Source organism: Desmodus rotundus, chromosome 8 (assembly GCF_022682495.2).
Source record: "Desmodus rotundus isolate HL8 chromosome 8, HLdesRot8A.1, whole genome shotgun sequence".
NCBI lineage: Eukaryota > Metazoa > Chordata > Mammalia > Chiroptera > Phyllostomidae > Desmodus > Desmodus rotundus.
The window spans coordinates 53,148,079-53,167,320 of NC_071394.1; the positions used below are offsets into that span (position 1 = coordinate 53,148,079).

Here is a 19,242-nt window from a genome sequence, read left to right on the forward strand (position 1 = left end):
ATTGTCACATGCATCCCAATTTCAACAAAATTTGAAAACTGTGCCTTTAATAATTGGCAATATGGCCCTGGCCAGGTAGCCCAGTTGGTTAGAGAGTTGTCTTGATATGCCAAGATTGTGGGTTCGATCTCCAGTCAGGGCACATACGAGAGGCAACCAATGAATGTATAAATAAGTGGAACAAGTTGATGTTTCTCTCTCTGTAAATAAAAAAAAAATGGCAAGACGTGAGATGAATTTTTCCTGAGAAACCAGATGAGGAAATGATTAAAATGGCTAAAGTAAGTCACAGAGGGCAATTTTAGTGGGTGCTATTTTAGTAGGGCTCTTTAACTCAGGTGTGCATGAACCCACACTATAAGTGATCTTAGCTTTTATCCTTAAAGGGCAATTAATAGTATAACATCAACATTGTGTACTCTTTCTGGGTAATTCTAAAGCAATATGTTTGTTCTTCTAGAAAGCCTGTTAAATACCCCATAGTATATCGTTGGAAATTATCTCTGGACTTGAATGCAGAAACTCCGGCAGGAGTTTGTGGAGCATTTAGTGTTTGGACCCAACGTATGATGAATGAGAAGCCGAAGCCAAGAAGAGGTGTGAGATGGAGTCCAGGTTTGAATAGGGGCAGTGATTTGATGAATGGAATTGAGCAGAAATGCCTGCCCTAAATTGAAGGAAACTTAACCAGCAAAGACAATTCATACTAAATCTTCTCATGCATTTGACAATGTGAAGGGCTAGCAAATTAATACCCTGCCAGTTCTGCTAGTATAAATCTTATCTTTCTCCACGTGCTTTAGATTCAAAAGAACTTTTTGGAATGTTCACGAGACTGGAACTAAAAACAGGACTGAAGGAGCATTACCGCCACAAGATGGCACTGCTTTAGTAGGTCTGGAAGAAACAGCTGTGCGCTGAAGGAGCGCGGGAGCGCAGCAGCGACGGTGCCTCCGGTTCCTGGCGGGGTTCAGGAACGGCCACCAGACCTGGCCGGCTCTGCGCGCTGCAGCCCACAGCATTTAGGGTGGCTGCGGCTCGGGCACCACGATGCGACCCCATCACCTCCTTTAGCCCTGTCCTGCTGCCCCTTCGGTCAGGAAGCACCAGCCGCGAGGCCGAGCGGTGTCTGTGTCTGGAGAACATCCCCTTGCTCTGTTCTACCCGGGGTCACTCTTCCCTGGACTCCCCCTCGCTGACTATGGGAACCGGTCCGGGACACGCGCACGATGGACAAGTCCGGGTTTTGATTTTACTCCCCGCTCGGAAGAACGAAGAGGCTCCCACCACCACAAACAGGAAAGAGAGGAGAACCCTGAGGGCAGGCAGAGGGAGGGTCATTCCCAGCAGGACGGCTCGGCCGCACAACGGGGGCGGGGGAGGAAACACACGCCTCTCCCCTCACACGGGGGTCCGGGGTGAAGTCAGGAAGAGGGCCACAGGGGAAGGCTTGAGGGGCGGCTCCGGGACCGGGCTCGGGCTCCTAGGACAACGCCACCGCCGCCCACCGCTCCCCTACCCCACGGCCCCGGGGCACCCCCGCGGTTCTGGAGCCGGGGCGGAGCCTGTGCGTCAGCCGGCCTAGAAAAGGCGGCGGGCTGGACCCAGCGAACTGACAGCTGCGCTCGACCACAGCCCAGCCGGACGCCGCCATGAGCTCTGCGCTTTTCAGCCTCGACAGCCCCGCACGCAGCGCGCTCTGGCCCGCGGATCCTGCGCCCTTCTACGAGCCCGGCAGGACCGGCAAGCCGTCCCGCCTGATCGAGCCGAGCGCCTCTGCCCCCGCCATGTATGACGACGAGAGCGCCATAGACTTTAGCGCCTATATCGACTCCATGGCCGCCGTGCCCACCTTGGAGCTGTGCCACGACGAGCTCTTCGCCGACCTCTTCAACAGCAACCACAAGACGGGCGCGACCGGCCCTGCGAGCGCCCTGGAGCTGCTGCCTGGCAACCTCGCACGAACTCCGGGTACCGCAGCTCCGCGACCACTGAAGCGGGAACCCGACTGGGGCGACAGCGACGCGCCGGGCTCGCTGCTGCCCGCGCAGGTGGCCGCATGCGCGCAGACCGTGGTAAGCCTGGTGGCGGCTGGGCAACCAACACCACCCACATCGCCGGAGCCGCCGCGGGGCAGTCCGGGGCCGAGCCCCCCTCCTGGCCCGAGCCCCGCACCGGGCCAGGCCCGGGAGAAGAGCACCGGCAAGAGGGGCCCCGATCGCGGCAGCCCGGAGTACCGGCAGCGGCGCGAGCGCAACAATATCGCGGTGCGCAAGAGCCGGGACAAGGCCAAGCGGCGCAACCAGGAGATGCAGCAGAAGCTAGTGGAACTGTCGGCTGAGAACGAGAAGCTGCACCAGCGTGTGGAGCAACTCACACGGGACCTGACTGGCCTCCGGCAGTTTTTCAAACAGCTGCCCAGCTCTTCCTTCCTGTCGGCCGCCGGGGCTGCGGACTGCCGGTAACGCGTAGTCTAGGGTTGGGGCGCGGGGGAGACTCACCAACGATCCATACCTCAGACGCGACGGCCCGGAGCGAAGCGCGCCCTGCCAGGTCGCTGCGAGAGCCGCTAGGCGCCGGCTGCAGTTTTTTTGGGACGTGTAAGTGAAAGGAAGCTCCAGCCTGGACTTGGCTACCACTGAACTTCGAGAGAAGCTATACATGTTTATTTTCCCTTAAATTATTTTTATAATGGTAGCTTTTTCTACATCTTATTCTTATTGATGCAGCTAAGGTACATTTGTAAAAAAGAGACTTAAGGACAACCCTTTGTATGTAGATGAGGAAAAGTCTGAGCATGCCCACATTTTTATATTAATTTTTACAGTATTTGTAAGAATAAAGCAGCATTTAAAACCACCCTGATTCCTGTATTTAAGGTGACTCCTGCACGCCGGGGGCCTCAGGACCCCTCTGGGGAAGGGCGCATTCCAGAACCAGGTGTGCAGCTCGGTACCTGGAAGGCCTCACCGGATCCAGGTGTGTCATTCCCGACGGGGAACCAAGCTCCTTAGAAGAGAGAGTCTGCTTTGCTTTTGAAACATGCCAAAGTCTACCTCCATGTTTTATTTAACTTGCCTAAGATCAGCGAAGCACGACTAAACTCACGTAAAGCTAGCAGATTTCTGGTGGAAGGTGCTCCGAAAAAAGTACCGGGACTTGGGGAGGGCACTGGCTGGCCTACTGGCCCTGCAGCTGATCTGGGACCCTATGGAGAACAGCTGAAGAGCTCCCTAACTTTAGTTGGCTGCTGGAGAGTTGAGGGGGTAAAGGATACCTCAGGTTATTCTAAAAGCATGTTTGAATTATCGTTGGTTTTCGTGGGACTTTGCTTTCACTTTCCTGTGTCAGGAACAGCTACAAGTAGATTTTCAAAGTGCGTATGAATACAAAATAGTCACGTAGTAGATGAAAAAGACAGCCACAAAGCTACTTAAAACCGGCTGTCTTGCCAGTAATGGTGATGTTTCAAAGCTTAATCTGAATAAGTAAATAAAGCCCTCTCCTTTTCCCCAGTGAAAGTGGGTACTACGCACCCTTTCTTGATCTTGGCTAGTACATCTATGTTATGTAATTAATTAACTATGACCTGTTATGATTATATCATTATAAGGGAGAAGAAAACAAAGTCTTTAGTGTCCAAAGCTAATTAATTCATGGTTTTACATTTAATTTAAATCCCTGCCAACAAAACAAATGTTAACAATCTACTCTTTAGTCTGTGATCTTGGCTCCTTGTGCACAGTATCCAGTATGATTAAACAGGCCTATCTAGAGTGAGCTAATTGTATCTGTGTTCAATATACCAATAATCACACTGGTTAACTTATTTACACTCCGTGGGTAACATTTTAAGCTCTGACAAAGTTCCCCAGAATATTTCCCTCCAAATACTGAAGTCAAAAACAAAAGTGCAAAATGCTTAGGTTGGACATTTATTGCAGACCAGTAATATAACAATGTAGGACAAAGGTTTACGCTTTGCAGTGTATTCTTTGGGGGAATGTTAGAACAAATACTGTAAGAAAAACATGTTGAATTGTAAAATTTAAACTCTTTAAAATTGCAACTGAACACAATTTTTTTCTTGCTACATTAATATTACTGCCTACGATAAATACAAAATGAAGACCTCTAGCTTATGTAAGCTTTAACAGTTAATGTTCCTCAGTTTGCAGAAAGGTAATAATATATAACTGTAGAAAAAGTGTTTTGATTTGTAGTTTACAAAAACATTTTATTAACGTGCCACTGAGAAATCTTAAGTTCCATTTCAAGATCAAAAACTATACTCACTTTTCCCATAGTTAACTAGTAACTACCAAAAACCACCACCAGCACCCTTGCAGCCACACTGCAATCTTCTGATTCCTGTGACAACCCATGGTAATCTCAGGAGGCTCTTTCTGCACTCAGAAGCTCAATTTCCTCCAATCCAACGCAGCTGGTCGGGTGGGTGGTTATGGACTGGACAAAACAATTTAACAACCCCACCTTCCTTCCAATGACACTCTCCACTTCATAACTCTGCAGTGAGAAAAGGCATGCTGGTTAAAGCAAAAAGAGTTAGACCTGAACATTCTGTTCCCAACACCACAGAACACCAAAGAGCAGAGGAGACGGCCCTTTCCCAGTTCATGACTTTCCCCTCTTTAAATGGTTGAGGACAACATTGGTAAGGAGGGGGGGGGGGGAAGTGAAGGGCTGTGATAAAAAGCTCATTTATATGGGGCAAGTGAGTGAACTAATTTTTTCTGATAACTGAATCCTGTGTTTACACGAGAACACTTAAAATATCTTATTTATGTTTACTAGGGAATATAATGATAATCATCTCTCAGCTGGTTGTCCTAGGAGAGGAACTGAAGGTTGGGGAAGACCTACAAAGGGATGTTCATACCTGCGAATGCTGGGGGCTGGGCATGCCTCATGCTTGCAGCTATCTCCCACTTCCTTTGGGACACTTCAGAAATCTCGTAACACTTCTGGTCAAAGGATTTTCTAGTACTTTGCCCCAAACTTCCCTCCTTCATGGAATACTCTTTATTCTAGAGTTACACTGAGCTAAACACCTCTATGTTGTACGCAGAAAACTTTTTATTTACATTCTGTTTGATGAGTATCTTATGATGATTAGTTTATCTTAGGCAAGTTTCATCTCCAGACGGACGCAGGGCACTGGGCAGCAGCAATACCAGATAACTAGGCCAGGAAGGTATAGTGTGCCCTCATGAGTCTCCCTAGATGAAACCTCAGAACATTTTCTTTCTGGGGTGGAGGTGGGGCTGGAAATAAAGAGAGGCTGAAATGCATTGGGTAAAATGACATCCCTGGGCTTACTGGAGACCCAAGCCCTAGAAGGTAATATGTTCTTTCAGAAATTCCTTTGCTGCCACCTGCAGAGTAAAATCAGGAGTATATCTCACTTCTCTGAGCAAGACCCTTGACGATTCTCTACAATAGCTTTGTTTAATATATATTGAACATATACATACTGGGTCTTGGCTGGGCTCAGCGACTGGCTTCTCATGAAAAGAGTGCAGTGGATAGGACAATGAGTTATGTACATCCCAAGCTTGGCAAAGAAAGGTGCCCAGCTTCTTCTGCCTGCCTCTCTTGGGACTCAGACACATGCTATGAGGGCGCCAAGGCTGTGTGGGTGTCTGGTCAGAGCCTGGGCAGGTCTGAGCACTACATCTAGCTGGGGGACTGAAGACCCTCTATAACTCCAGCCCAGCCTTTGGGGCACCAGCTGATGCCACTGGAGCAGAGATGAGCTGTCCTGGTAGAGCCCTGTCCAAACTGAAGGCATGTGTACAGGATAAGTGTGGAAGCCACCGAGCTTTGAGGTGGTTTGTTTGAAGCAGTAAGTATCAGCATCAGTCTGGAATGTGAACACCGATCTAATGTCGACTCACTGGGCTACTTCCATTTTCCTGTCTGTAAGACAGGCATGCGTGGTGTGAAACACCTAGTCTATTCAGTGTGATCTGGGGAGTCTGGTTGCTCAGCTGGTTAGAGCATTGTCCTGATACATCAAGGTTGCAGGTTCAGTCCCTGGTCAGGGCACATACAAGAATCAACCAATGAATGCATAAGTAAGCGGAACAACACATTGATTTTTCTCTCTCTAAAAAAAATTAAAGAGAGTTCTGGTTGCTTAGTATAAAAAGTTAGTGTAAGGTCAACAGAGTGGTTTGATGGAGTGATAGGAAGTGAGAGTTGCTGATCAAGACAGGTGAGATGATGGAACTAAAAGTATCTAACTTGACAGTGGTGGGCAAGGCCTTCCTGCGGCTTGGGATCACGTGGGACATAGATGTCAACATTATGGCCCACTCCCTTGATCATTCACTCAGGGTTTACTATGAGCCCATGATGGGGATGTCACTGAAGAAATGGCATTGAACAGGGCAGAGCTGCAAGGCTGCCAGTCTGAAGAGAGAGCACGAGGTGATGCATAGCAGGGTGAGGTCACCCTACAGGGGTGGGAAGACTGAGACAGAACAGCTAGCTGCTTTCTTGTCTCTTACCATTTTCGTTAGCCTGCATGTTTACTTGGGGTAAAAGTACGGAATTTTTACTTGAACAAAGTCAGCAAAATCATTTAAAAAAATGTCAGGTTTGGTGGCTGCAGTTTTCAATAATGACTACCATCATTTATAAATGGAGATTAAATCACAACTATTTTATATTTGGTGGAAATTAAAACCACCGCGCCCACCATGTGTACACGGAGATGTGTACGTGCACATGTGCAAATGTGCCTCTTTTTAAAAGGTGCAATGTATTTTCCTTCAACTTTTCCTAAAGCCAAGGAAACAAACTCCAAATCTCGTATCGCTGGCATGCTACCTTTCAGAACTGCCATGTGCGACAAGAGCCAATTCCATTGTTTCCACTTCTGTGGCGGGACCACAGTAAAACGCAGGCATAGACTTCACACACACGTGTCCTAACCAGAGGCTGTGCCTTGTTCAAGGCAATGGAGTTACGGTTCTTGTAGAAAATTCTAATGCTATTCTTTGGATTTTGGCCAATGTGCATTCTCACCCAGAAAATGGACAGAATGCAGACTGGAAAACTCATGGCTGATGTCTACACCTGAGTCCTTTTTTAAATCCTCACCCGCAGACATGCTTATTGATTTTAGGGGGAGGGCGAGGGAGGGAGAGAAAAAGGGAGAGAAACATTGATGTGAGAGAGAAACATCGATCAGTTGTCTCTCTTACGTGCCCCGAAATGGGAATCGAGCCTGCAACTTTTTGGGTTATGGAATGACGCTCCAACCAATCGAGCCTCCCCAGCCAGGGCGCACATACGTCCATTTTATACTCATCTTCCGACAGCTCCTTTCCAGGTCAGATGTAAAGCTCTGATTATCCACTGTGAATGAAGCTGAGGGTAGAGGTAAGGAGTTGACTAAAATATACCTCATGCTTGGAATTTACCTTTATTTTTCTGGTGTCAGCTCTGGTAACACAGCGCCTGCAAAGTTGGCACCTGAGGCTATCACAGCTCAGTGCCCTCATCTAATGCACATGTGCACACACACGTGCACACAGGTGCTCTTTTCAGCTCTTGGAGTATTTTACAAAAGAGCGCTGCAGTCAAGAAGTTTAATGTGTGGGAGGTACAAGCCAGCCTCAATCAGAAGGAAATCAAGTAAAACAGAGAGGATTTCTACCAGGGTTTCCTCCTGGTCTTTGGGTCCCTAAGGTAGAGTGGTCAGCACTGGAGGCTTCCTAGAGGAGGCACCAGGTCACTCTCGGTGGTGGTGGTAGGGTGGCTGCAGACACGGAGTGGGAGGCAGGGTCCTGCAGACCTGCAGGGCAAGCACTGCGCCTTCCTGCTGTGTGGAATAGCAGGTGAGGTGTGCATCACCCCCAAGCATTGCTGGTTTTAGTTTAAGTTGTGGGTTTTGGTTCATTTTGCTGTGTGTTCTCCTAGAGCAATTTTACCAGCACTTCCCCCAACAGATGTATTCTCCACAGATGTATTTCCCTGATAACCCAGTTCTGTTATCTCTAGCACCTGTTGAAAGCCCCGTGTTGGAAATCTCCAATCCATCAGACTTACCCAGCACTACGCCCTTCTTTTTCCCTCCCTCTCTCCCGCAGGGACTGACAGATGAGGCAACAAGGAATCAGCTAACAGGTACTGCTAACTTGTCACCCGTTAAACAACTTCAGTAAGAGCAGAAACACACACACAAGGGTTCCTGTTACCCCCACCCCACCCCTCAATCTGGACTGGCTACTAACTCTGCTAGGTGTTCACTTGTGGGGATGACAATGACTTTCCCTCCATGGGACGTCTCTGCATCCAACAAGAACAGTGGTGATAAGCCCCGCACTCTTTGTTTTCTTCACAGTTAAATGTGGGTTCTTCCCCACTGGGATGTTGGGGAGATTAAATGAGGCAACATGTAGGAAAAGTAATGAGCACAGTTCTCGGTCCATTGTAATCTTACATTTTCCTTTTACACGATCAGGGAACACTTGTTTATGAGCCCTCCTGCAGCCGGGTCTAGACCTCAATCCCTGTTGGCACAGCAACCCCTTGTTTAGCACTGGAGTGAGGGGTTGGGGGGCAGGGGGTGTCACCAAGTTGGTTTAAAGAGACATGCCCAGGGAAGGAGCCAGAGATTCTTTAGTTCCACAGGTGATTCTACCCTGAAATCAAGAGCTGGAACCATAGTCAGACCAGTGATTCTTAAAGATTCTGTTTGTGGATTTATCCACATTCTGATTTAACCCAAACTCTGAAAGAATGTAAGAGGCTGCTACTCCCCATCCTGATGCTGCCAGCCCCTCCTGAGGTGCAGGAGGGGGTGGGACAACAGATGGCAAGGTGCTAGGGAAGGCAGCCTTCCAGGATGGATCAAATTAGGCTCAAATTCTGGCTGGAGTCAGAGCCGGAATTGGGTCATTCGAACCCATCAGAAATTCTGTACATGATCAGCCTTCCCTTTCTCTATAACTTCGTGAGCCATCCCACGGGTGCTACCTAGACCCAACATGGTCGTAGATACCTTCTGTGGCCCTGGGGTACCAGGGCACCGCCCCAGTGCACTTCTCTAGGGTTCAGCAATCCCATGGGCCACCTGTGCCTTTAAATGGCTTTGACAAGACAGAGGTGCCTCTCTCTGTCTTGTCAAAGCCATGTACATAAACGAGAGGACAGACTGCTCTCGTTTATGAGGCCAACTCTTAAGAAGAAAACTGTCTTTGGCTTATACCCAGGTGGTGGTTTTCCTGGAGAAGCACACCACCTCACTGAGTTACGCCATGCCGAGGGCACTGCTCACTTTACTGAGTTACATTGTAGTAACTCTCAGGGAAGGCAAACTGGGTCTAAGAAATAATGGTAAAGTTACCAGTTACTCAGACTCTGGATACCCAAACTTAAAAAAGTGTGTGTCTCTCAGATAATTCTGTTACATTAATGTGAAATCACGGCAATAGAACTTGAAATCTCAATAATGTCTTAGCGAATCCAAAGCCAGGGGCACAGATTCATGTATCTACTGTAAGAATGATCAGGAAACAGCCTCAGATTCACATAGGAAAGATCCCGTTGGTAGGCATGGGTGTTTGTCAGTGAGTAACAGTGGTAGGACTTACCCAGGTCTCAGTGTGGTCTAAACACTTAGCGTGTGCATCATTACACTGTGGGACAATTGTAATTGAAAGTACGTGGGACAGGGGTCTTCATCTGGGGGCTGATCTGGTAACTTAGGGCTTAAGAGCTTAAGGACATACACTGTGCTGGGTGTCCCTGGACTTACCCCATCCTCACAGGCGGCAAACCTCAGGAGTGAAGAGATACTGCTCTGCATCAGCTGCAACAACAGAAAAGGGGCCGGATTAAAAAAATCCCACTGCTGTAATAGGTGCTCATGCTAAAAACACTCATGTCCTGAAAATTGGTATGTTAATTATGGAACCACCTGTCTTCTCTTTCGTAGCTTTGATCTCAAAGCCTTTAGTCAAATGTGACTTTTAAAGTCACAGACATAAAAAGGTCGTGTTCCTGAGATGAGTCCTTCACCCTTTTTTCCTTCACCCAGGGAAAGAGCAGCAGATGCTCAGTATCCCAGCCAGTGAGTCCAAGTGGCTCCATGCAGTGGACATGGGATGCACATGGATGCACATGGGCTCCTGGACCAGCTCCTACCTTGACCCTCACTGTGCACTGGGGTCGTGAGGGGCAGTCCAGAAAGACCTGGAGGTGTCTTTTCAGAAGAGGGCAGGTGACCACACGGCAGCAGTCTGCACAGGAAAAGGCGCCTCTGCTGTTTGAAACACACAGGGAAGACAAGACACAAAAATGCACAAATCAAAAGAGTCTAGCAGTAGACAGGCATTTTTCTAAACATGAATGACTGCTGAGATAGAAAATGGGATTTACTTTCAAAGGCCAAGTTCTTGAAATAGGCCAGAAGAAGCCCCGGGCTCAGCCTATTCTGAGGGATAAGCATCAACTCCCTCAGCTTCTGACTAATGGCTTGGTGGGCATGTAACATCTGGGAAGGGGCACTTTAGCTAGGGAGCCTCATTCAGGCTGAGCACAGAGGATGACGGCAAACACCCCATGAAGCAAAGGGAAGCCCTCTGCCAGGCAAGGGGAAGTCAGGGCTTCCTATCTGCCTGGATAGGAAAACCTGCTTTTAATCATCAGTATCTATGTTTCTTATTACTATCAAGTAAACCTATGATTCACACTGTTCTTATCTCTTAAATACAATCCAGGGATGAGTTGTTTACACATAATGCCATCAACCCAGGAGGCATCAAGGAGACATCTGCCCTTTGCTTCTTAGGAAGCAGGAAAGTAATGAGCCCCTTTCTAGCCATCATGTGATACAGGCAACTTGGAAGGCCAGAGAACTGACTCAGAAAACTGTCTCTATACCCAGCCTCAGACCCCAGGCCCCTAGGGAGTGGGTGCAGTAACACTTGCAGGGAAGCAGTGTCTGTTTATGTAGCTGTTCATTGGTCTCTGGAAAAATCTGTGCCCCTGCAAAGGACAAGCTGTACAGTTACCAACTTAGTTTTATTTATTCATGTTTACCCTGAGTTTTTCTCTTTTCTCCCAATAATAAGCAAGCTGAGGACAAAACCTGGCTCTTTTCTCTTTCATGATAGGAGCTGCAAGGAACAGCCAAAATCCATGTCATGAAGAAAATACACTGTTAGGCGGTGAAGTGCACCACAGCCTCTTCCTTGCCGCTCAGCAGACTTGGCTTTGCTCTCAGAGCTCATGCCTGGCCCTTGGTGCAGTGGAAGCTGGCCTGAGGCAGTAAGGCAGCAGGGATACTCGGCCTGGTTGCTGCTGCCCTCGGGTCTTTCAGGCCAGTCACTGCCCCCTTACCTGTCTTCTGGACTCTGCTCCAACCTCTCATTGCCACACACATCACACGTAGGCCACGAGAAAGCAGTGCTCTCATCCACGCCGACCACAGTGCCTAGGCCCAAGTGAAAGCAAAGCCAGTCTTAGAGGTGGGGTCTGTCCTCCCAACTTCTCTCTGTTCCTCAGGACGTACATGGTATCCAAGTGCCTCAGAACTTCTGATCACTTGTGAGTTTATATAAATGTTCCTAAGATTTTTATAACTTACATTTATTGGATAATCACAATTATTACAATAAAAAGTAAGTTTTAAAACCTGCCCACATCACTACCTAACCAAGTGTTTTCATTTTTGCCTGAACTTTTCTAGTCTTTCCCAGATGTGCACATACTGAAATCATTATACGCAAAAACATTCTACCTTTTAGGATGCTATATAGCTGTTGTAAAAATTGTTTGATCTATCTTACTGATATTCCATTTAGGCGATACATCATAGTTCCTCAACCACACTCCATACACGATTTTATGTCTCCAAATTCCTTTAGCGGTTAGGCAATAGATATCTTTCTACTTAAGGCCTTTTCTGTACTGCGACCCTTTCCTTAGGAAAGATTCCTAGAAGTGTAATTACTGTGCCAAAGAGTATGAGTACTAGAGCTATAGAACCACCCTTCCAGAAGGTGTCTCCCACAGGGCTTTCTGGTTCACACTATTGCCGTCCGCTCACAGAGTGCCACTTTCGATGCGCTGCGTGCTGTTCTCACTTTAAGTGTTCCCCTCCTTAACAGGCATAATGAAATTCCTTATCTTGGTTTCCACTTCTTTGATAAGTAAACAGAAATATTCTTATTGGTTTGTTAGTATCTCCTAATCTGTGATTTCTCTGGTTTCCTATTCCTTTTTTACTCCATCATCTGTGATTTCTGTTTTCAAAAAACAAATATATACACAGTGCTCTTTGGTGTGGGACACATGGCAGCACGGAAAACATAAAGATGAATGCTACGATCCCTACATCATGGCCTCTACCATCTGGTTGGGAAAACAGATAAACAAATAATGAGCAAAAATATCTTGAAATATGGGAGAAAATATTTGCAAAAAAAAAGTATCTGTTAAAGGACTATTATATAAAGTATACAATAAACTTTTTTTAAATCCTTACCCGAGGACATACCCACCGACTTCAGAGAGAGGATAAAGGAAGGAAAGAGGGGGGGGGAGAGGAACACTGATTCGAGAGAAACACTGGTGGGCTGCTGCTGCTTGTATGCAATCCGCTGGGGACCAAGCTCACAACCTACAACCTTCCGGTCTATGTGACGATGTCCCAACTGATCCACACTGGCCAGGGCTACAGTAAAGTTTTAAAAGTCAAGACTAAGAATACAGCCCTGACCGGTGTGGCTCAGTTGGTTGGGCGATTTCCACAAACCGAGAGGTTGCGTGTTCGATTCCCAGTCAGGGCACGTGCCTAGGTTGCAGGTTCGGTTCCCAGTTGGGCATGTATGAGAGGCAACCAATAGATGTTTCTCACATCAGTGTTTCCCTCCCTCTCTTTAACCTCCCCTTATCCTCTCTCTCTTAAAACAAGAACAACAAAAACCTGATTGGTCCATTTTTTAAAGACCTTAACAGACACCAAAGAAGATATACTGATGGCAAATAAGCATATGAAAAAATGTCTAACATCATGTATCATCAGGGAAATACAAATTAAAACAATTAAATACCACTACCCATCTATTAGAATGGCCCAAATCCAGAACATAGACAACACCAAATGCTGGTGAGGAAGTGGGGTAATAGGAACCCTCACTCATTGCTGGTAGGGGTGAAAAAAGGTACTGAGACAAGGCAGAACAAGTGGAATAGGGGAAATGAGACAGATAGCTGAACAAAACGGCCAAGCAATTTACAGTCCGATACAGAAGGTCACCTCTCTAGAGATAATATCTAGGTCTCAGTTGTGTTTCAGCTGTACACCCGGAAAAACAGCAAAACCAGGTGGGCGACATCTGGGACCAACTGCAATGTCTAACAACCCTCCGCCCTGGCCCTGGCCAATCACTGGACACCATGACCCTGAAAGGGCACACCTGGGAAACTGACTAATATTCTGCTGAAACCTTCCCCTTAGAACTCCCCTAAGATTCCTGCCAGCAAGAGGGAGCCCTCACAGGCACACATCTCTCAAACTCTAAGGGACCCCAAGACTTGTAATCGGGAGAAACGGGCGGCAGCAGCTCATCTTGGACTAATGCCCTGAACCTGTCTCCAATAACTTCTCAGTGAGCTAAGGCAGCCCAGCCTAGGCTCCCCTGTTGCTTCTTCTATGCCAAGCCTTTCCTTGTTTCTCTGTCCCCAGCTTTAATAAACACTCAAAGTCACCTAGACTCGTGCTGTGAAATCTCTCCTATACAAAGTCAGGAGACCACACACTACCGGCTGGCCCTAGGGAGACCCGCTCAGGGCCAGGCCCCCCCGTCTGGCAACAGTACAGCTAGTTACTTTGGAAGGTAGTTTGGTGGTTTCTTATAAAATCAAATATAGTCTTACCATATGATTCAGCAATTACGCTCCTTGGTATTTACCCAAATGAGTTGAAAACTTAGGTCCACACAAACACCTATATGCAGATGTTTACAGCAGTTTTAGTCACAACTGACAAAACTTGGGAGCAACCATGATGTCCTTCAGTAGGTGAATGAATAAACAAACTGGTCCATCAGGCAACAGAGTATTTTTCAGCACTGGAAATGAGCTATCAAGCCATGCAAAGACATGAAGGAAACTTAAATGCATATTGCTTAGTTAAAGAAGCCAGTTCTATATAACATTCTGGAAAAAGCAAAACTATCCAAACAGTAAAAAGGCCGATGTCTGCCAGGTGCTAAAGGAGCGGGAGTAATGAACAGGTGGAGCACAGAGGGTTTTTAGGTCAGCGAAACCATTCTGCATGATAGTATAATGTTGGACACATAACATGCACTTGTCTGAACCCCAAGAAAGGGTGACAACAGTGCACCTTGATGTAAACTATGGCCTTTGGACAACTAGGATGTGTCAAACTAGGTTCATCTATTGTAATAAATGTACAGCTCTGGAGGGGGAAGTTGATACTATGAGAGGCTATGCATGTGTGGGGCAGGGAGAATGTGGGAAATCTCTGCACCTCCTGCTTAATTTTGCTGTAAACCTAAAACTACTCTGAAAAATAGTCTACTAAAAATACCATAAAATAAACGCTAAATTGAGAAATGGAAAAGACCCTTCAGAGGTGCAGAAGAGAGGCCTACTAGGCAGGCTTTCAGGTTAGGAAAGGCTTCATAAAAGAAGGGAAGTGAGACAGGGCTGCAGGAGGGGTGGGGGCACAGGCCTACCCTGTACCCTGCAGTGAGGCTAGATGCTCAACAGGCATGAAGGGAAGGCAGGTGAAAGGGCTCTAAAGTTAACAGACTGTGATTATCCAGGGTCTTACTGGGGATTTTAGACTTGATCTTGGAAGGATGAGAAGCCAGTGAGGAATTTTAAGCAGGAGACTGAGACGGTCTAATTTTGCTGGAATGTGAAGCACTGTAGATATGCTGTCAAATCACAGACCATCCTTGTTGAAAAGTAGTGAAATTAGACATTTGAAAAACAAGTAAGATGTGACCTACATTTCCTGTCACCCTCCCCACTCTCCGCTGCGGGGAAGAATTTCACTCCCCACTAGAGCAAGCATTAGAAGGAAATGTATCTGTAGAAAATATAACAGAATTATGAGAACTAAGTAGGTTTGATTTACTAAAAATACATTCATGGAATGCATACTTGAATGACTTTCTGAAAATGAAAATAACAGATCTTGATTTTGACAATTCTTCATTGTCCTTGAAAATCTAATCAAGTTAAAGAGGTAGAAATTGAAGTCAGTAAGGGCTTATAACACAGGCAGAAAGGAATGCCAACTAATTCACAGTAAGCAAAGGCATGAGTAAGGAGGCCAGGGGGTGTGGCTCCTGTACCATGGCCTGAGTGCCCGGAAGAGAGTCCGGCTCACAGCAATTCCTACTTGGCAAAGGAATTAATAAAAGAGAAGACACCTACTAACCAACGTTTCTTTTTACCCTAGGATATCATTGGGTGTTAAGGACTTAATCAATTTCCTTCCAATTAGGGCACGAGCAGAGGAAATTTATTTCGTCTGGGATCTACACACGGATGGAAATCCCTTCTGGCTACCCTAAGTGACTTCCAGGGATGACTGGTAAGTACACTACTACACTGTTAGTATCTAGAACATTCACTTAAATAAGCATGAGGAAAAAAGTGATTTTTGTTAGAGTTTTATGAGTGTGTCGCCATATGCATCGCTTGACTGCGATCTGCTATTAAAAGCCTTTACTGTCCTTGTCTTACTTACAGAAATCATTTATAATTAGGCTTGGGAAAGGCCTATCACATATTTATTAAAACATCTTTTTAAGAAGGTTCTTTCAGAGGGTCCTGTTGGAAGCACTTCAGTGCTTTCTCCCTGTCCAGCAGGGGCACACAGACGTGCATGCCCTGGACAGTCTGCTGTTCCCAGCACTGTGGGCCAGGTTTAAAATTTCCTGCAGCGGCTTTTAACTCTGCAACACGCTACTCCCCAGCTTTTTGGCTGACTGAAAGAAGTTGGGCCCAGAAATTTTTTCTTCTAGTTAGAGGCCAAAACCTGGTTTGAAGACAGGACTTTGCCACCACTTCCCAGGGAGAAGTGTGGGAGCTTGCTGCATTAATTCCCACGGCAGCAAGCAAGATCGTCACCCACTAACAAGCAATGTATAAAGAAGTGATGAGCAATGCAGGCAAGATGAAATCAATGCTGCAAAACGTTTCACCCCAGAAAATAAACTGGAAAGAAGTGCCTGCACACTACGGGAGCTGGCGTTTGGGAGTGAGGAGAAGGCCTGGCGACCCGAGTGGAGTGGGGTGGGGTGGAGTGGAGTAAGCATCACCCCTTCACGGAGGCTCTTTCCTAGGAGCACTTAAAGGCTTCCGCCAGGGCAGGTGTAAGATGTTGTTAGTTCTCAGTGAGCGACTGACTCACAGGGTCATACTCTGAATTTGTTCAAGCCCTGCTCAGGGAACATGCTCAACGTTCTGCAAGGTCCAGGTCCTGCTAGAGACCCTGATGCCGAGCTGATTTAGCTGCTGCTGAGAGCTGCCCATTCCTAGCATGGATTTTGCGTGCATGGTGAAAGCACCTGCTTGGTGCTGTACTTTGGACAAGCTGTCACTGGACTTTCTGGGTCAGGAGCAGGCAAAACAGGGCAAGGCTGAGGGTCTGAGAAGGGGCTATTGTTACTTCACAGAGTAGACAGGACTTGGGAATTTGATGAAGTCAGATGTGGGCAAGCACACAGGTGGCTGGGGAGTAGGGCAGGGACCCTCTGTCCATCAGTGGGAACTGGTCACCACCCCAGCCTCTGTCGTGGCTCGCACTGTCCTGCGTGGGAGGCTGGGCTAAACTTTAACATTCTACAGCTGGAGTTTTCTCTTAATCCCAGTAAATGGTGCTCATCAAAGGATCTGGCAGCACTGTGATTAATAGTCTGTTTAAATATCCACCTGACATACTCACAGGCCTGTGGCACAGCTTCAGAGAGGGACCCACAGGGAACTCTATATTAAAAGGGTGATATGTGAAGGGAAATGTTTTGGTCAGAAACTGGATCCACACAAAGTAAACAAGAGCATTAGAGAAGGAATAAATAAAGGTAAAACAAAATCTTTTCCATTTATTATTCTAAATTGATCTAAAGGATAATAACTTGTTTAAATAACACACTGTATTCAGTGACTGCACCCTGTGGATAAGTGAAGTGAATGACAGCAGAGGTAGAAGGAATGGGAGGGAGACATTGAGAATATTGCTGTAAGGGGCCTGTACTGCCCTTGAAGTCAGGCAGTGTTATTTAAACACGGACTTGATTGGCTTTAAGTGTATACTGCAAATTCTTGGGTAACCACTACATTTTCTTTAAAAAGTATAATCGATACACTGAGAGAGAGGGGAAAATAGAATAATATGCTCAATTTTAATGCTCAATTAAAATGAGAAAGCAAAAAAATGAGAAAAGAGAGAGAGAGTATGAAAGATATTTACTCTAAATGTGAGTGGTCTAAATATACAAGTTAAAAGAGAGTACCAGAGTGTGGAAAAAAAGAGAACCAAATCTATACTGTCTACAAGAAACCCACTTTAAATAAAAAGACACATAGAAATTAAAAGCATATGGAATAAAAAAAGATATACTCTGATAACACTAGTAAGAGAAAACAGAAGTAACTATACTACTTTCAGACAGACTTCAGAGCACAGGAAACTATCAGGGATAGAGAAGGGCATTAAATAATAGAGAAAGGCATTAAATAATGTTAAAGGGGTCAATTCACTAAGATGTAACAATTCTTAATGTGTATGTGCTTAATGGTGTGAACCATACTGACAGAATTGCAAGGAGAGATTTACAAACCCACCACTATGGTCAAGATGGCAAAGTAGGTAAATGCCGTGCTTGCCTTCTCCCACCACATCAAAATTATGACTAAATCATGGAATAACCACTTGAAGACTGGCTGAACAGAAGTCCTATAGATAAAGATATAGATATAAAGGAGAAGCCAAGTCAAGACTGGTAGGAGGTGCAGAGAAGAAATAGGGCTGGTCCCAAGGCTAAGTGTGTCAGTTAAGAATCAGAAGTGTATCTTGGCTGTGGAGGTCCCACCCGAAGAGCGAGGGGTCCCGGCCCACACCAGGCTCCCCATCCTGGAGCACCAGTGCTGGGAAGGGGAGTTCCCACAACAGCTGGCTATGAAAATCAGCAGGGATTCAGTCCAGGTGAGACTGCTGTAGACCCAGGCATCACCTTAAAGAGCCTAAGCACAAACTCACATGCTCACAAACACCCTAAGCTCCAGAGAGGGGACAGCAGCTGAAAAAACACCAGGGAGATATGAGGAAGAACTGAATTGTGTGGCTGCAGGGCAAGGGCTGGAGTGGCAGCTCTCTTCCAGACTGAAGTGCCTACAGGTGCCACTATTCCTTTCTTTGAGTCCTCTCCCAAATCTGAATCTCCATCAGCCTGACTAACACTGCTCTCTGAGACCCTGCTCCACCCAATTATTGTACCCTGTCTGGGCCTGTGCTGTGGACCTTCCTAAAACCTCACAAATGTCCACAAGCTCCAAATAAGCAATGGCTAGCCTCAGCATGCCCCATACCTACCTCTTGCTTAGTGGCCCCAAGCCCAACACAAGCAGCAGACAGGCTCTATTCACAGCATAACCACTTCAAGGAGCCTCAAAGCCCAGCAAAGGCAGCTACCTACTGCAGAACACTTTGCAGCTCCTAGCAGATGACCCTGGCTGGACACAGGAAAAGGCTGACCTTGGCAGTACTGAACTCCCTCCCAAGAGGTCCCAGACCCAACATAGTGGTGGCCAGCTTCAGACCATAACTGAGCACCACCCATTTAGCTTCTCAAATGACACCCCCAAAGGGCAGATTTGGCAGGCACCAGAGCCCCCTAAAGCAAATCCTGCTCTGATAATCCCGCCCACTGACACACCAAGAGCAATCATGGCTTAACTATGAGAGCACACAACCCATACAAGGGCAGCTCGGGAGCACCTGGCTCAGGTGAATGGGGAAACTGTGCCACTGGACCATATAGGACACCTACTACATAAGGACACTCTGCCAAAACTTTGAGATGGAGCATATCTACCTAATACATAGAAACGGACACAGGGAGGCACCCAAAATGAGAAGACAAAGAAAAGTGAAGGAACAGGACAAAACTCCAGAAAAGAAGCTAAACAAAATGGAGGCAAACAACCTACCAGATACAGAGT

The 19,242-nt window shown here is 46.7% G+C and overlaps 2 protein-coding genes across 5 annotated transcripts in view; one reads left to right on the forward strand and one right to left on the reverse strand.

The window, feature by feature from the left end:
• Positions 1 to 1,415: 1,415 nt before the first annotated feature.
• CEBPD (CCAAT enhancer binding protein delta) lies at positions 1,416 to 2,859 on the forward strand. Its single transcript, XM_053929629.2, has one exon. It carries the CDS (start codon positions 1,653 to 1,655, stop codon positions 2,463 to 2,465), a length of 813 nt encoding a protein of 270 aa, XP_053785604.1. The 5' UTR covers positions 1,416 to 1,652; the 3' UTR covers positions 2,466 to 2,859.
• Positions 2,860 to 4,125: 1,266 nt separating this feature from the next.
• SPIDR (scaffold protein involved in DNA repair) overlaps positions 4,126 to 19,242 on the reverse strand; it is a 345,021-nt gene continuing 329,904 nt past the window's right edge. For 2 of the 4 annotated variants that reach the window (XM_045186107.2, XM_024578257.3), the window contains exons 17-20: positions 11,377 to 11,470; positions 10,180 to 10,297; positions 9,791 to 9,844; positions 4,126 to 4,527 (exon numbers count right to left, since the gene is read on the reverse strand). In XM_045186107.2, coding sequence (XP_045042042.1) covers positions 4,393 to 4,527; positions 9,791 to 9,844; positions 10,180 to 10,297; positions 11,377 to 11,470 — 401 coding nt within the window. In that variant the 3' untranslated portion in view covers positions 4,126 to 4,392. Of the gene's footprint in view, positions 4,548 to 9,790; positions 9,845 to 10,179; positions 10,298 to 11,376; positions 11,471 to 19,242 lie in introns of all 4 variants that reach the window. The other 2 variants (XM_045186106.2, XM_053929628.1) reach the window with 2 other exon arrangements.

Coding starts and splice junctions, on each gene's coding strand:
- CEBPD (XM_053929629.2), top strand. CDS start 1,653: ATGAGCTCTGCGCTTTTCAGCCTCGACAGCCCCGCACGCAGCGCGCTC.